Raw genomic sequence first — 14,989 nt, 5'->3', positions numbered from 1 at the left:
GAAGAGTCTATGTCACGAGCCCAGACGTCTCTGTCGTATGTAGCAAGAGTCAATATAACAAAGATTATGAGGGTGGCGGTGTATATCATATCTGCTCAGGGATCAGCGGAAGAGACGCAAACCGTTGCGGAGAGAACGTACGGATAGAGGTACCAAGGAAAACACATACTTTGAAAATTATTATTTCGGTGTGAACTTCGACTTTGGTGAATGAAATTATCGGAACGATGAGGGAGACAACTGCCGGACCTCGCAAGAACGTTTTAATTTCGCAGTAAAAATGTACTCACTTAGCTGAAAAGGAAGAAGGATGAAAAGGCTGACCACTTCAGAGCCAACGGACTGCGGATATTTGAACAATGGCTTTCGAGTGATCCTGTGAAAACAAGCAAAAATGCCAATGGGTCATAAATGGACGGAAGATAAACTTACGACCAAAAACATCTGGCCAAATTCACTGAGTAAAATGATATCAAAAACCCAACAATACCCCGCTGCGATGCTTCTGGTGATAGAAACACGAATAAAAACAGAGAGGTGGCGGACAGGAAGACGATGAAGCCTACAAGACGAAACAGGATTCAGCAATCAATGCGATGTTAGGTTTCTAGGGACATACAAGAGATGATAAGGCGAAGTGTTTGAAGTCGTAGGGCCATCGTCGGAGCAGTAAGAATGCTGATTACGACTCAACATAAAGGGTACAGAGGCTGACCTCGATTGGTGTACGTTTGAAGTGTTGAGGGTGGCTGACATCTACACATTGATCACAAATGTTGTGGCCCGGGTCGAGTGAATTCTTCGTTAAATAGTCATGGGTCCAGTAACGCCCTAGTTGAATAACAGTTGGATGCAAATTGCAAAAACGCGTGTGTCCATGTTTTGAAGCTATGGCCATCACGTGTACATATATGCCTGCTATTTTAATTTAAGTTTTTACCAGACGGTGACCACGTTCATTGACATTTTGCGTTGAATGGCTTCTAGCACGACAGTGATCCAATCCAAGACCGTTCTCGGGAAGCGCAAGGCGTCCAGTAGCAAGGCAGCTTTGGTTTTACATCTTGCTTCCAGTCCTGAGCCAACGCGCATCCTGTCAGAGTCGGACGACTCATACCAATCCCCAGCTACATTTTCTGCGCCTCCCATTCTTATCAACGGGCGCCTCGTTCCATCTACCAAGAGGCGCTACAAATGCACTTACGATTCTTGTGACAAGGCCTACACTAAACCGTCCCGCCTGATTGAACATGAACGAACCCACACAGGCGATGTATGTCGCCCTTTTCCGAATATTTCTTATACCCTCTAACTATTTTTTCAGAGGCCGTTCGTATGCGAAACTTGTCAAAAATCTTATCTTAGAGAAACTCATCTACACGCTCATGCACGCACGCATCTACCTGATTCTGCGAAGCCGTTTTTGTGCGATAAAACTCAATGCGGGAAGCGTTTCTGGACCTCTCAGCACCTCAACGTCCATAAAAACTGGCACAATGGAGTGAAACCATTCTCGGTGAGCAATATCTGTTGACATCTCTACTTCATTCTCATCAAATACGGCGATAGTGTTCTGCTGAAGGATGCGATGAAACATTTCCTAAACACCATCAACTGCGTGCCCACGAATGTTCCGTACACGCACCACCTGGAACAAAGCCCTATCAATGTGATCATACTGGATGCGCAAGATCTTTCGACACAAATCAACACCTACGAACACACCAGAGAACTCATGATGGTTGGCAGTCTACTACATCCCTTCGCATGCACTCTTATATCTATCATTCAGAAAATCGTTACACTTGCGCTCATTTGAACTGCCTTGCACAACATGGGGACGCACCGGTTTTTTTCCAAACTTGGACGGCGCTCCAGCACCACATTCGGTCCTCCCACCCTCCCAGTTGCACCCACCCTTCATGCAACGGCCGGGTATTTACAACGCAAAAAGGTCTTCGGGCCCACCAGAAGCTGCACGAACAGCGCGATCTCGAGGCGGAACTAGATAATGTAGCAGCCGATTCCGAACAGGACGATGAGGATACTGAATTGCCTGCGAAAAAGAAAAGAAGAGGCGGCGAATTGGGAAGAGACTGGAAGTGCGATGTGGATGGTTGTGGAAAAGATTTTAAATCTGTGGGTTCACCACCTTCCACATTCGCTCTTGCTAATGCACAGTACAGAAAAAAGCGTTGGTCACCCACACCAATGTGAAGCATCTCGGCAAGCGGGATTACATATGCCCTGAAGCTGATTGCGGGCAAGCATTTGGATATAAACATCTACTTCAACGTCACCTTTCGAAAGCGCACCCTTCGTCGTCATCAGAGGCTGCTTCTTCGGAAGAAGAAGAAGAAGCTCCCAAGCCTAGTGGCTCAACGGCTTTGGGCATTGACGTCATTACTGGTGTGGCATACGAAAATCACGCGAAGGCGATTCTTGCAACTGCTAGAGGATTGCGATGCCCGTACCCAGATTTGGACGACCTGGTGTATGAAGCGTTGGACAAGACCTTGTCAACGACGTCGAACTGTGGATATGTATTCAGCCGGGCGTATGATTTCAGACGTCATTTACGGGGTACGCACGGGATTGAAGCTATGAAAGGGAGTGTAGAAAGCTGGGTTAGAAGTCAGAGGCAATAGAGAAAAGTAGTTGCTACGGGTGCTATAGTGTAGTGGTTATCACTCGGGATTTTGATCTGAAAAAATAACTCCGGTAGAGATTCCCGAAACCCAGGTTCGAGCCCTGGTAGCACCTTGACTACTATTTTTGTCTTGCTCCTATGCCCCGCGTTCCATTGATTGGTCGACTTTCTTCGAGTGATTATACCGCCCTCGTTCTAGGTTTTACTTTTCTGGCCTTCGAGTCTCTTTTACGTCTCGTCATCGTTCTCTTATTGCCAAAGCCGGTAATTAATTGGTTCTATCGACGATCCCGCGCCCTCTTCCACCACATCCGCGGCAACAAACGGGAAAAGACCGACGAGAAGAAGGCCTGCGACCGTGTTCTCAATGCAAGAGACTTTGGCGAACTCTGTAGTTTGTATGGGTACACCCATGAGGAACATGTCGTCCTGACCAAGGATGGCTACCTTTTGGGACTCCATCGGCTCCCCTCCAAGATGGGTGAAAGGAGAACCAACCCAGGGACGAGCACCGGGAAGCCCGTCGTCTATCTTCATCATGGTCTTCTCATGAACAGTGAGATATGGGTCTGTTTGACGGATCCTAAACGCTCCTTGGCCTTTGCTTTGGTGGAGCGAGGATATGATGTATGGCTTGGGAACAACCGGTAGCGTGCTTTCTATCTCAATCCATGTTTGCTGCTCACCAATGATATCGACGACAGAGGAAACAAGTACTCCAAGAAATCTATCCACCACAGTCCCAGGTCGTCAAAGTTTTGGGATTTCAGGTTCGATTTCCGCATGACTTTTGAATTTCAACAACGCTGAGACAGAGTTATGTACCCAGCATTGACGACTTTGCTTGGCATGATATTCCAGACTCAATCACCTATATTCTTCAAGTCACGAAAGCCGAAAAATTAAGCTATATCGGTTTCAGTCAGGGCACTGCTCAGGCTTTTGCAGCCCTTAGCATACATCCTCAGCTTAATGAGAAAGTCAATGTTTTTATCGCTCTAGCACCTGCTATGAGCCCCGCCGGGTTGGCAGCACCCATTGTCGATGGTCTTATGAAATCATCGTATGTCTGCTCACTACATTCATCCGGAATAAATATCTCAATAGTCTGCCCACAGGCCAACTTTATTATTTCTTTTCTTTGGCCGCAAATCAATTCTATCCTCTGCCACAATGTGGCAATCCATACTCTACCCACCTATATTCGCCCAAGTTATCGACAGATCGTTGGTCTGGTTATTCAACTGGCACAGCCGTAATATCTCGACGCAGCAGAAGATCGCCGCATACGCCCACTTGTACTCTTTCGCGTCGGTCAAGTCGGTTGTGCATTGGTTCCAAATAATGCGAAATGGGGCGTTCCAGATGTACGACGACGACGTCCTCTCCCCCGTCGCCCGAACTTCCGTCAGCTCTTATCGACCGGCACGCTTCCCCACACGTAATATCGTCACTCCAATCGTGCTGCTCTATGGTGATTCGGATAGCTTGGTGGATATTGATACGATGCTAGCTCAACTGCCGGAACATACTCTGGCCAGAAGGCTTCATAGTTACGAACACTTGGACATTCTCTGGGGCAAGCATGTCGATAAAGACGTTATACCCGAGGTACTGCTTGCCCTTGATCAGTTCACGGGAGATCAGGAGGACATTCTAGCAGAGAACGGGACTATTGTAGATGATGCCATCTCAAACGAACTCTAATTCAATATCAAGCTGTTCGGACGCGGTTTCGGAAAGACAGTCCGGTATATATATGTATTCAAGCTAATGAAGATTGTTTTCGGCAGCTTTTCTTGCCTTCTTCTCCGCCTTTCGTTGCGCTTTCCTCGCCTTTCTATCCACATCGTCTAATGAAGCAGTCTGGAGGGTATCTGGATCCTTGACTTCCGTTCTAGTGACTTTATCCTTCGATTTCTTTTCTTTTTTCTCATCTTTATCCCCTTTCTTTTTCTTTCTCTTTTCTTCACTCGTCTGCTCTTCCTCCACCATGTCCAGCTGGGTCGTAGCAACGTCTTCACTTTGAGTTTTCTCCGGAGGTGTAGAAAGGGTTGAAGTAGCAGCAAGGAATTGGGATGACATGAGTGAGGAAAACTTTGATAACCCGACACGGCGTGCCCCCATCTCGGAATCGTCTTCTTGAATCTCAAAACGCGCACGGCCGGACCCCAGGCCGCTTCTGGGAAGATCATACGCGTCCTGCTCGGATATTGGCGTGGTTGATTCAGATTGGGTTGCCCGTACGAGAAGCTTCTCTTTGAAATAATCCGCGACGCTTTTGGTGGAAGTGGTCAACTTTTCGATTGTTGCATCGTCCGTCAGCGACGTTAATTTCCCAGTTGTTTGGGTGGTGGTAACAGAGAGCCCAGAGGAGGGTGCGATACCTAATATTTCTGAGATGGCAGCAGCTGATTTGGAGGTGATAGATTTGGCAGCGATAGCTCTCGCGCGATGCCTGGAAGGGTAGTATTAGCCAGGGAAACAATACAATAGAACGGAGAGGACGCATACGCTCTATATCGAGGAGCAACCCTCACGGGCGCAGGATCGGCAGGTAATGAATCCGGGACGACCTCATCAGCCGACGGGCTGCTGTCTTCAGTTTTCCGTCGTTTCTTCTTCGTGTCCTTCTCCTCGTCCCCTTTTTGTTTCCGCTTCTTTTTTGGCGTCTCCTCCTTCACCACATCCTGCTCCTCCTTGCCGTCCACAATTTCCGTTGCATTCTCATTGAGCCGTTTGAGCAAATTTTCAAAATCCTTGTTTTGCTTCCAAGCGATCCCATTTGGGTCTTTCTGGTGCGCTGCGCCAATACCGAGCATATCGAGTTTGTGAGAGACTTTGATGTGGGATGTTCTTCCCTCGCCATCCACGCCTAACCCTTGAGAGGCATCCCAGCCAAACTTTGAGAGGTAGTTGGAGCCAAACCTAGCAGCGTCTGTGTGATATTAGTAAAGGGTAGAAAAGGAGACGACGAGATCATACCGTCTGCCCACGACAGATTCCTGGGGTCATCAGGAATCCGCTGCTTGATTTTCCTGCCTCCGAGACCCATTTCAATTAGGAAACAGTGCGTCAAGGAAAACGAATCGAAAAACTTTGCTTAGTCATAACTGTAGCAGTACACAGTAAAGGTACAAATTATCCAAAATGTATGTATCTTTCCATCCAATTCCCAAAAATCTAGAGATCCATACACCACAGTTCCAATCTACCCTCAGGCTTCCCCTTCGCGCTTTCGCGAGCTGTTTCAATCGCGAGTTCGTAATCGGACTCATCTCGCAAGGTAACCTTTCCGCCGTCTTCGTCCTTGAATTTGAGGCCAAGCCCGTTTATCTGCTTGCCAAATTTCGCCGTGACTTTATCCATGAAGTCGGCGAAGGGGGTGTCGGGAGTAAGCGTCATGCCTCTTGTGTCATCCTGATAATGGAGCTGTAAATAGAAGATCAAAATTTACGCGGTAACAGAACGTCAACAATATAAACCTTGACACGGATCAGCGTCAGTTCAAATGGCCCGTCTTCATATTCTCCGCTGACGTATCCTTCTTCCTCCTCTTCATATGTACTTTGTACTCTGCTTGGCGCCCGGGGATTATTTCTCTTCGTAACTTTGCGCCGCAATGACCCACCGCCCCCATAGGAACTTGGTGTATATTGGCTGGTAGGCGCACTACGGGAGCCACTGCGGACGAGAGGATAATTAGGATTTGCATTTGTGCGGGCCCATGCAGCTATACGGTCAGGTCCAGGCTGTGCAATTGGCGGGATAGGTGCGTCCCCTCCATAAGAATCGAGATAATCGTCGTAAAACTCAGTCAATCGAGCGTCATCTAGAGGACCGTTTATGTGTCATCGGGCGCAACAAGATAAACGATGGCAACCTACCTTTTGGAGGGGCCCTCGGGGGAGAAGAATTACCCGGAGACGCGTTTCCAGGGCGTCGGACGCTCAAACCTCGTACCGGTCCGCCAATGGTCGCATTGGGAGAAGGGCGGCTTGGAGTAATATTGGTATTACTCCTTCCAATCGAAGCGCCTGCTGACATTGGTGGCCGGGGAGGTGGTCCCTTATTGGAGGCTAACCTTGCACTCTGCGGCGGATTCATAGCCGTCCTGGACCGCTCAACTCCAGCCAACCTTACTCCGTCGGCGGGTTGCCCTACAAAAAAAATTGAGAACGGCGCTATAATCGTCAATTATCTTTGACTTACTCGATGGAGCAGTGCTAGATGGCACCGAAGCACTGCGCGTCACAGAAGGGATCACGGCGCTCTCTATGTCGGGGCGATCGATAAAGACTCCCGAAGGCGAAATTCCTTGCTTCAATCGTGTTGAACCCGTGAAAGTGGTGAAAATGTCGTTGGGGTCACTTGCTGCGACGAGTTTCTGAAGAGACATGGTAAGAGAACACACTTTATAAACGGGCGTAGGATAATTTACAGCCTTTCCCATATAATCTTTTTGCATCGAATTCTTAAGTTTCTTTTCGGAGGGACGATAAAGCACCCCAACTGGCTAATGAGGGAGTTAACAAAAAGGGTTTCATGCATTCGACTGGACGTACAATACTGAAGACAGTGTATCCTTCGCCACGTTCTTGAATTGCATCGTCAATAACATTATGTTCATCAGTCGCTTTCTCCCGTCTCGCCTCTTCCATGTCCGCCAAACCTTCTTGTGCGCGGCCCATGTAGATTTGGGCTAGGCCTTTATTGAATAAGACCTCGGCAGAAAATAATCTGAATTTGAGCCCAAGTTGTTCATAGTTTCTGTGGGCGGGTATACTTGAGTAAGGCAAATATGGTTCAACCATGAATACGACATACATGGCCTGATTCCCACGAAGATACAGCAAGGCTTCCTCAAAATCCTTGTACGCCAGCTCGTAGCGCGCAAGGAGAAAGTTGGACACTCCGCATTGGAAATATCTACAGGAAAGATTAGAAACTGGATGGATAAAGATAGGCGGAATGTCGGAGGTTGTCAACTCTAAATGTAAGAGACCTGACTCGCTACCAGCGCCGAATCTATGGAGACTCACGCGACAGCCAAATATTGATCGAAGTTTGTGGCTTCAATGAAGCGCTGAACGGCGGCTTCGTGCTCTCCAAGAGTCGCATAAATCAGGCCAATATTGGTGAGAATCTTGGAGGAATCCGCAATACGCTTTGATGGAAGGTGAGTTGAGCAGGCGACAAATAGGACAACAAGACTCACAGAGAAGAGATCCAGGGACTTTTCAAAGTCCTCCTCGTCGTATGCCTTTAGGGCTGCTGCCCAAGTTTCGAGCTCTGCCTTGAGAGACATGGTGGGTGGTGATTAGAAGAGATGAATATCAGAGCAGCGTTCCTGACGCGAGATGCAACGTGAATGATCCGGCCAAGGATGAGTTCAAAGGGTGAAAAAGAAGTAAAAGAAAAAAGAAGAAAGAAATAAGAGACCCAGTCTCGGGAACGACGTTGACAACGGGGAAGCTGGGGATGCGCAGCAACAGTAAATTGAACTATGTAGGTATATATTTGTGAAGCCTGTGGCCCTGTGGGACCAGCGAGGGTCATCGCGTCCTTGTATCAACTTTGTATCACTGATTGTTGTCGTCCCGGCAACTGCTGCCGGCACGGGAAGGCCAAGCCCATTCCCCATTGAACCCACCTTATTACCAGCTATTTTGACATTGTTCCAATAGCGCAGTAAGTAGAGCAGCCCTACTCAGTTCCGAGTTATGCAACCTATTGTGCCTCCGCTCATTGCATCAATACTGGCCCCATTTGGTCATCGGAGCTGGAACTGATATCCTGGACAAGCATTTTTGACTCTTGAGGGCAAATGATTGGGTATAATTGAGTGAAGAAGTTTTGAAGGAAACATGAGGCTAGATGAGGCTGGCTCAACTGAAATCTCTTGGCACCCACCGGCCATGCGAGGCCATACTTACGCCACCTCGACGTCGAAAAATATCTGAGGTTGCCATGGCCCATCACCATCGTCATCTCGTTGCAAGCCACCACTCGTCATTTCGTACGTCCTGTCACCCACCGACCATAATAGGAAAGTAAGATGTTCTCAGTTAATACACGGTCCTGGTCTCTAGTCTAGTAACCAGACGGCCTTGCATTCGATGTATCGTACGCTCGAATGATCTTGGCCTGCTCCTGTTTTCCTGCACTCTCCGTCTGGCTGAAAGCAAATCCACGATTCCGCCGCATGCGCTGCGTTGCACGGACTTTCTTGATTGCCTTTTGAAACCTGCAAGATGGGTGAGAACCGGAATTTGTGGGAACATCCAGTTTATACATACTGTTCTTGCCTCGGCCGGTAATCGGGGATGTTGTACTTTTGGAGTTCCTGTGCGATGTGATACGATGACGGCATGTACGTTCTGCGATAGCTGCGGACAAGGGTCAGCTTAAGCCACTACTCACCACAAAGACACGAACTATTTCCAGACAAAGTCCCGCACGAGGCAGAAGATCGGGATGAACATGAGAACAAAATAAAAGACACTATTCGTCCACAGCCGATGAACGATACCAGAATACTCCGTCGAAAAGCCAATAGCAGGAGCGACAACCGCATAGAGGGGTAGAAAACACATGGTGAAAATGAACGACCCAGGGATAGCTAAATCAAGGGTGAGAAAGTGTACGAGGTTACTTTCCTCAAGGTGAACATACCAATAACCGTGTACTTCGTCCATAAACTTGAGGGGAAGGTCAGTGGGAACGTTTACCAGGGTTCAAGTGCAACAACTTACTCAGAGATCAGCGCAGCCTTTCCCAGCACAGTGAGGAGTACAGCGAGGTACAGAGTCGTCCCCCAGAACCAATGGCCACTGTCAAAACCATCGGACAGCTTGAGGTCTCCCCAAAACAAGATCACAGAGAAACCATATAAAATCTGGGGTCGGAGTCAAAGAAGCCCCAATCAATTAGAAGATGAATAGATATCTCACAAGGCTATGATATAGAGCATTTGCAACCCAAAGCCAAAATGCCGTCTTCGTGAAAAACTCATTTCTCTGGCCAAGGATATAAAGTTGCGGGTATCGGTCCAATATTCTTGCTGATACAAACTGGTCGAAAATTCCGATAACAAGTGGAGGGAGGACAGTGAAAACAACGTTGTACATGGATAATGTCCATGACTCGTAGGCAATTTGGCCTGAGAAGTTGTTGAAAAACGAATACTGGTTTGAGTTTAGCTCATAGACGGAGGGATACAGATATTGGATACATACCCAGAATTGCGTCATGTACAACACAATATTCTTGTAGAACGAATCTAGTATAGAATGTAAGCGTTGAAACGTTGAAGGTCTAGTTTAACTAAGCACTTACAAAGGATAAGTTTGGACAACCGTCTATAACTCCAGGCGCCATGAACTAGAAGAAGTTTTTTCAAAAACCGGAATTGCGAGATGGCAATATCAGCTGAACGAGCGGCTTGAAGTCCCTGGATAAAGAAAGTCATGTGTATATTTGAGTAATGTTGAAAAAAAACTTGTTTACCTCAACTCCAGAGATGCCGACACCGACGTGGGCTGCCTGAATCATGCTGACATCGTTGGCACCATCACCAATGGCGAGGAGAATAGCCTTTTGATTTTTCTTGACCAATTTCACGACAAGCGCTTTCTGCAGCGGTGATACTCGGCCTAGAATAAATAGGTCAAGACGTTTAAAAAGCAGGTGTTTCGCCCGTTACCCACAACAGATTACAGCCTTGCACATGATAGCAAGCTCCAAGAATATTTTTGACAAGTCTTTTTCCAGAGCAAAGCCAAGACTCTTCCCATCTAATGAATCGTCAAATTTTGCCAAGAGATATCGTGATGAGACTGACCAATGATAAGCGCAAGGTCCTCAAGTTCACCGGAGTTCCGTTGGTTTTTTATGGCAGAAAGGCGTTTTGTCAAAAAATTCTGCGTATCTTTGGAGTTCTCTTCATTGACAATGACCTGGTGTATGATAAGTCCAGCCCCCATCGATGGCAATGAAAGACTTACTAAGTTCATGGATTCTGAAATCAGTCGGCAAGACATTCCGATGTTGATAGCAGTCTCTTGTCGGTCCCCAGTCAGAACCCACACCTTGCAGCGATTGATTAGTGTCTCAAGGTGTCTTCAAGCTCCACAATTTTACCTTGATCCCGGCCATTTGTAATGTGTGAATGGTATCGGGAACACCATCTTGCAACTTGTCTTCAATAGCCGTGGCACCCAGGAGAAAGAGATCCTTTTCGATTAGTTCGGCAGCCTGATCAAGGGCTTCTCCACGTCCGTTGATGGTTGATGCGGCCTGGTCATAGATACTCGCCCACTGTCGATATTCTTGCTCAGGGATGTCACGAAACGCGAGACAAAGCGTTCGCAGACCATCTGTCGCATAATCCTGTTGCAATTTTGTAAGCGTGTCTTTATGCATGTTACAACCCATTTACCTCCAGATGAACCAGAGTTTTCTCAGTGAACGGTTGATTTTTGCTAAGCCGTTCTAGTATGACCGTGTCAGCACCTTTCGTATACAGCTTGATCTTCCCTTCTGGAGTTCGAATTATAGTCGACATTCGCTTGCGCGTCGAATTGAATTCGCAAACATTGAGAATATCAAATTCCTGGGTTTGACCTTGAATTTTGACGAAAACAGATTTTGGTTTCCGGGTCTGAAATGGTATCAATACTTCAAGAAAGTTGTTTGCTGAAAAAAAAAATCTGACATACGTGGAACTGGTACCCTAGAAGTTCAGCTCCAGCGACCAAAGCTGCTTCGTCCGGACTACTCGCTTGATACACAGTTTTCCCATCCTTGACTTCTGGGATCACAGTATGGCAAACGGCGAGAAGAGTCAGGAACTCGTGCATAACGGTTGTTTCTTGTTCTGCCGCAGTAGTCTGCGATGTTGAAGGTCCATCTAGAAACGGGTTGTTTACTGATTCCAGCATTGATCTCATTTCTGTGAATGTTTTCCACCCATCCTTCCCATCCTCTCCGTCCCGCTTCGTTTCATCTACTACGTCGGCGTATGCTGTTCCGGCAATGCTGCAGCATCGAAACTCCATTTCGTTACACGTGAGTGTCCCCGTTTTGTCGCTGAAAACATATTCAATTTGACCCAGCTCCTCGACGAGAGATGATGTACGGCAGAGTGCTGGCGTGTCGGTGCGAGCATAATACATGTCGAGGTCGGAGTTTATTAGTTGGGCTTGTTGAAACTTGACGACTTCCATAGTTACGATGAGGGAAATGGGTATAAGATTGTTATACAAGATGATAAAGGTAAGGATATCTAGAAAAAAAGAGTAAGATTGATGCAAGGCAATACAAAATGGCACAAACCCTCAATGAAACCCTTGGCTAACGATGGGCGTTAGTATAGCCTCTGGCTCCCTGTACATACATCAGACTCACCTCGACCTGATAGTGACGTCGATTCGAAAAGATACCATTGTGAACTGGAAAAAAACCAGGTTCGGATGCTGCTTCCAATAGTAGACCCGACGGACAGTGCCAGCAATAAAATGAACAAAAAGACGATCTGCAAATTGACCTGATGTTCTACCGCCGTTCGCTTGATGGGCGCAGCGCTTGTAAAATAAATAAAAAATTAGCCTGATAGACCTCGACCGCTCGTCGCATACTCACGTTGCGTTGCGCATGAGCTTGGTTTCATGTCCTGTGAAGACTGCAAGTCCATAAGCCCACGGGGTGTTCCGAAGTTGCGCCCCACGTAGTAATACTTGATCTGGGCCGAGCGGAATCTGTTTGGGAATCCCTCCGTCCGATATAAGGTCTAAAGTGCCTTCATACGTATACAGAGAGTTATTTGGCTGTTCGGAACGCAAGGAACCGTGAAGAGCGTTGACTAGAGAAGGTGAGGTGAGGGGGGCGGTATGTGGAGAGGCCTGTTTGATTTTGAGATTGGTCTCTCTGTTTCGATTTAGAGGGAAAGTCAAGTCAGAAGGTGGACCACATACCCATCTAGATTTGATGTTTCGATGTAACATAAGCCTTCTGGTTCACTAGAGCTTATGATGATTAAGTCGGCGGGGATAAAATCGTTGTTTTCCAGCCGAACAACGTCTCCCACTTGAATATCCAACCACTTCTTTTCTGCAAACGTTGATTGAGGTGTAAGGACCTTGGCCAGTCGTGAGTTCAATTCAGAGTCGGATTGATGACGTTTCTAAGTTCGAGAATAAGATGGGGAAAGCTATGTCTCATTCTCAGTCTGCTTACCAGATCTTCTTGCATCTCTTTGAACGCGGAAGCCAAAAGCACAACGGCCAAAGGGGCAATGGTAGTGTATTTATTAGTTGGTGATACGCCTGGTATTTGTTGGATGCAGGCAGTGAATAAGAAGAACAAGTTCGCATATTTCGAAAATTGTTCTACAATCGGCTTAGTGGTGTCTCAGTGTGGACTGGATGAGTGGACATACCGAATAAGAATTTAGGCACGAAGGAAAGAACGTTGTATTTGCTCGTTGAAATCAAATTGGAGCAGAAGTCCGCGTTGGCTGCGCTACTGTTCAACGCGATAATCCGCTCTCCAGTTGAAACTTCCTCCTTCCGCCAAGGCCATTTCCACTTCCGTGTTTTGGATATTGGTGGTTTGTGAGGTGGGTGTTTCAACCGAGGAAATGATGCAGACCCAGAAAAGGCTGGCCCGTCCGCCGGTCGAAAGTCATCGTCGTCAAAGTTCCAGCCTTGCGGGTAACCATCTCCGAGGCTTATTTTTGATCCTCCCACACCAGCAGGAGGCGCGGCTGAGCGCGCCAGAGGTAGACCACTTTCTTGAGATTGCATAGGCGCTGGGCGCCCAAAGGCGGAGTCTGGCGCGTTGTCATCCTCATCGTCGAAGAACGGATCCATTAATTGCGGGGATTGGTTGTCACTGTAAGGAACAGTCGAACCGGATGGTGGGTAGCCATTGCTTGCTGGTTGATATCTCCTTGCTGCAGGATTTGCCTGAGATACCAGCCGTAGAAAGTCGTCAGTCATGGCCAGCCAGTTGCCAACCTTGCGAGACCGAAATTAGTTGCAGTTCAGCAGGGCCGCAACAACGCATGTAATAATAACGCTCTTGCACAACATCCACAAACACTTATGACGAGGTGTTTTCGTTCATCCCAGTTGATTAAGCATTAAAAGTCCCATAATAAATTACAATATACAATCCGTGACATGCCATAAATTACACCTTGTTGCCCGCATTGTTATTATAGTGCCCCCCACTGTGCGGCGCCGAGGATCCAAACGAGTTAGGCGCATCAGCATATGGATAGGTTTTGCCATGAGTCAATGGATATGAATCTTCGGTTGACTTCACGGGTTGGTATGTAGCTCCACTGGAATTGAACGCTGTTGACAACCGTTCTTTATCAAGCCTCTGCTTGGTAAGACGTTTCGAATATTGATAAACGACATAACATGCATCTGTAAGATCAACACCTATGAGTATCTGCGAAGATTGCGAAGGAAACTTCGAAACATACAGCCTTGAACAATAATGGGAACAATTACAGAGGCAATCATCGCTCCTTGGGGAACACGGGAATAGGCGGCCAATGCTTGACAAGCAGCAATCTTCTCTGTGTCTGTTGATCCGTTGATACACTTTTCGACAGGTTGTCCACGAGTACGATAGAAAGTTATCAGGTACCAGATGCTGCTCCCGACTTGGAAGCCAAAAACCGTCGCTAGAAGAACGAAGAAGCTTTTAACAAAGCCGTTCTTTTTGAAAATCGCTCCCAAAAAGCTAATGAGGTTTTTTTCCGTTTTAGTTCGTCAAGTTGGGCAGGCGTGAACTGTACTCACCCTAATAAACCAACGAGGGCAGCTACGGTATAGATCACACCGACTATGATAACCGTCGTTTTCATGTTTCCTACGACGACTGAAACTAAAGCAAAAGTATGAAAGCGCGTGTATTTTTCAAAGATTTTCGGCTTACCATCGTTCTTGTGGTTGAAGCAGAGCGCCCACCATAAAAGTCCTGCAACTCCTCCGCAGATAAGGAATTGTATGACAGAGATGACTAAGACGCCCAGCCGGAGAGGTAGGCAGCAGAGAAATTTGGCACCCATTGAAAATACTGGTCAACGAGGAAGGAATGTAAGTGCTGGACGGGGAAGGAAGTCGAGAAGATGATATACTTAGGCCTAGAGGTGGGGCACAGCCGCAATACACCGCATGTAGAACGCCAAGCGCAAGGCATGGGCTCTCTAAAACACCCATGGCACTACGCTGCTGCGCAACACAGCAACGCTAGCAAAGGCTGTTGCTTCTCAAGTTGCGCCGCCGATTACACCGATGCTCACCCATGAAAAGGTACACGAAC

At 47.3% G+C, this 14,989-nt stretch overlaps 6 protein-coding genes across 6 annotated transcripts; 1 reads left to right on the top strand and 5 right to left on the bottom strand.

Annotated features, from left to right (window-relative positions):
- Positions 1–328: 328 nt before the first annotated feature.
- On the bottom strand, positions 329–696 carry LACBIDRAFT_313853 (uncharacterized protein; the record flags this gene model as incomplete). The annotated part of the gene is made up of 3 exons (XM_001877404.1): positions 329–376; positions 433–562; positions 620–696. The coding sequence occupies 3 exons, from the start codon at positions 694–696 to the stop codon at positions 329–331; spliced, it is 255 nt and encodes an 84-aa protein (XP_001877439.1).
- A 2,092-nt stretch (positions 697–2,788) lies between these two features.
- On the top strand, positions 2,789–4,357 carry LACBIDRAFT_231930 (uncharacterized protein; the record flags this gene model as incomplete). The annotated part of the gene is made up of 4 exons (XM_001877776.1): positions 2,789–3,297; positions 3,355–3,420; positions 3,480–3,713; positions 3,769–4,357. 4 exons carry the CDS (start codon positions 2,789–2,791, stop codon positions 4,355–4,357), a joined length of 1,398 nt encoding a protein of 465 aa, XP_001877811.1.
- A 63-nt stretch (positions 4,358–4,420) lies between these two features.
- On the bottom strand, positions 4,421–5,705 carry LACBIDRAFT_313850 (uncharacterized protein; the record flags this gene model as incomplete). Its single annotated transcript, XM_001877403.1, has 3 exons — positions 4,421–5,108; positions 5,165–5,588; positions 5,636–5,705. 3 exons carry the CDS (start codon positions 5,703–5,705, stop codon positions 4,421–4,423), a joined length of 1,182 nt encoding a protein of 393 aa, XP_001877438.1.
- Positions 5,706–5,730: 25 nt separating this feature from the next.
- On the bottom strand, positions 5,731–8,198 carry LbNOXR (NADPH oxidase regulator NoxR). The gene is made up of 9 exons (XM_001877402.1): positions 7,869–8,198; positions 7,693–7,817; positions 7,478–7,579; positions 7,216–7,420; positions 7,092–7,166; positions 6,863–7,037; positions 6,538–6,810; positions 6,136–6,482; positions 5,731–6,082 (listed from the first exon to the last, which is right to left on the bottom strand). Exons 1-9 carry the CDS (start codon positions 7,956–7,958, stop codon positions 5,834–5,836), a joined length of 1,641 nt encoding a protein of 546 aa, XP_001877437.1. The 5' UTR covers positions 7,959–8,198; the 3' UTR covers positions 5,731–5,833.
- A 545-nt stretch (positions 8,199–8,743) lies between these two features.
- On the bottom strand, positions 8,744–13,455 carry LACBIDRAFT_189016 (aminophospholipid-transporting P-type ATPase; the record flags this gene model as incomplete). Its single annotated transcript, XM_001877401.1, has 22 exons — positions 8,744–8,897; positions 8,950–9,039; positions 9,089–9,272; positions 9,326–9,351; positions 9,406–9,548; positions 9,604–9,837; positions 9,889–9,932; positions 9,989–10,103; positions 10,160–10,305; positions 10,360–10,446; positions 10,494–10,608; positions 10,657–10,740; positions 10,793–11,041; positions 11,091–11,312; positions 11,371–11,541; positions 11,581–11,936; positions 11,987–12,004; positions 12,059–12,234; positions 12,293–12,577; positions 12,625–12,833; positions 12,887–13,038; positions 13,089–13,455. The coding sequence occupies 22 exons, from the start codon at positions 13,453–13,455 to the stop codon at positions 8,744–8,746; spliced, it is 3,627 nt and encodes a 1,208-aa protein (XP_001877436.1).
- Positions 13,456–13,766: 311 nt separating this feature from the next.
- Positions 13,767–14,735, bottom strand: LACBIDRAFT_293137 (uncharacterized protein; the record flags this gene model as incomplete). Its single annotated transcript, XM_001877400.1, has 4 exons — positions 13,767–14,085; positions 14,145–14,407; positions 14,467–14,551; positions 14,603–14,735. 4 exons carry the CDS (start codon positions 14,733–14,735, stop codon positions 13,844–13,846), a joined length of 723 nt encoding a protein of 240 aa, XP_001877435.1. The 3' UTR covers positions 13,767–13,843.
- Between the last annotated feature and the right edge of the window lie 254 nt (positions 14,736–14,989).

This window comes from Laccaria bicolor, genomic scaffold (genome assembly GCF_000143565.1).
Source record: "Laccaria bicolor S238N-H82 LACBIscaffold_5 genomic scaffold, whole genome shotgun sequence".
Taxonomy (NCBI): domain Eukaryota; kingdom Fungi; phylum Basidiomycota; class Agaricomycetes; order Agaricales; family Hydnangiaceae; genus Laccaria; species Laccaria bicolor.
This window is presented reverse-complemented; position numbering and strand designations above follow the sequence as displayed.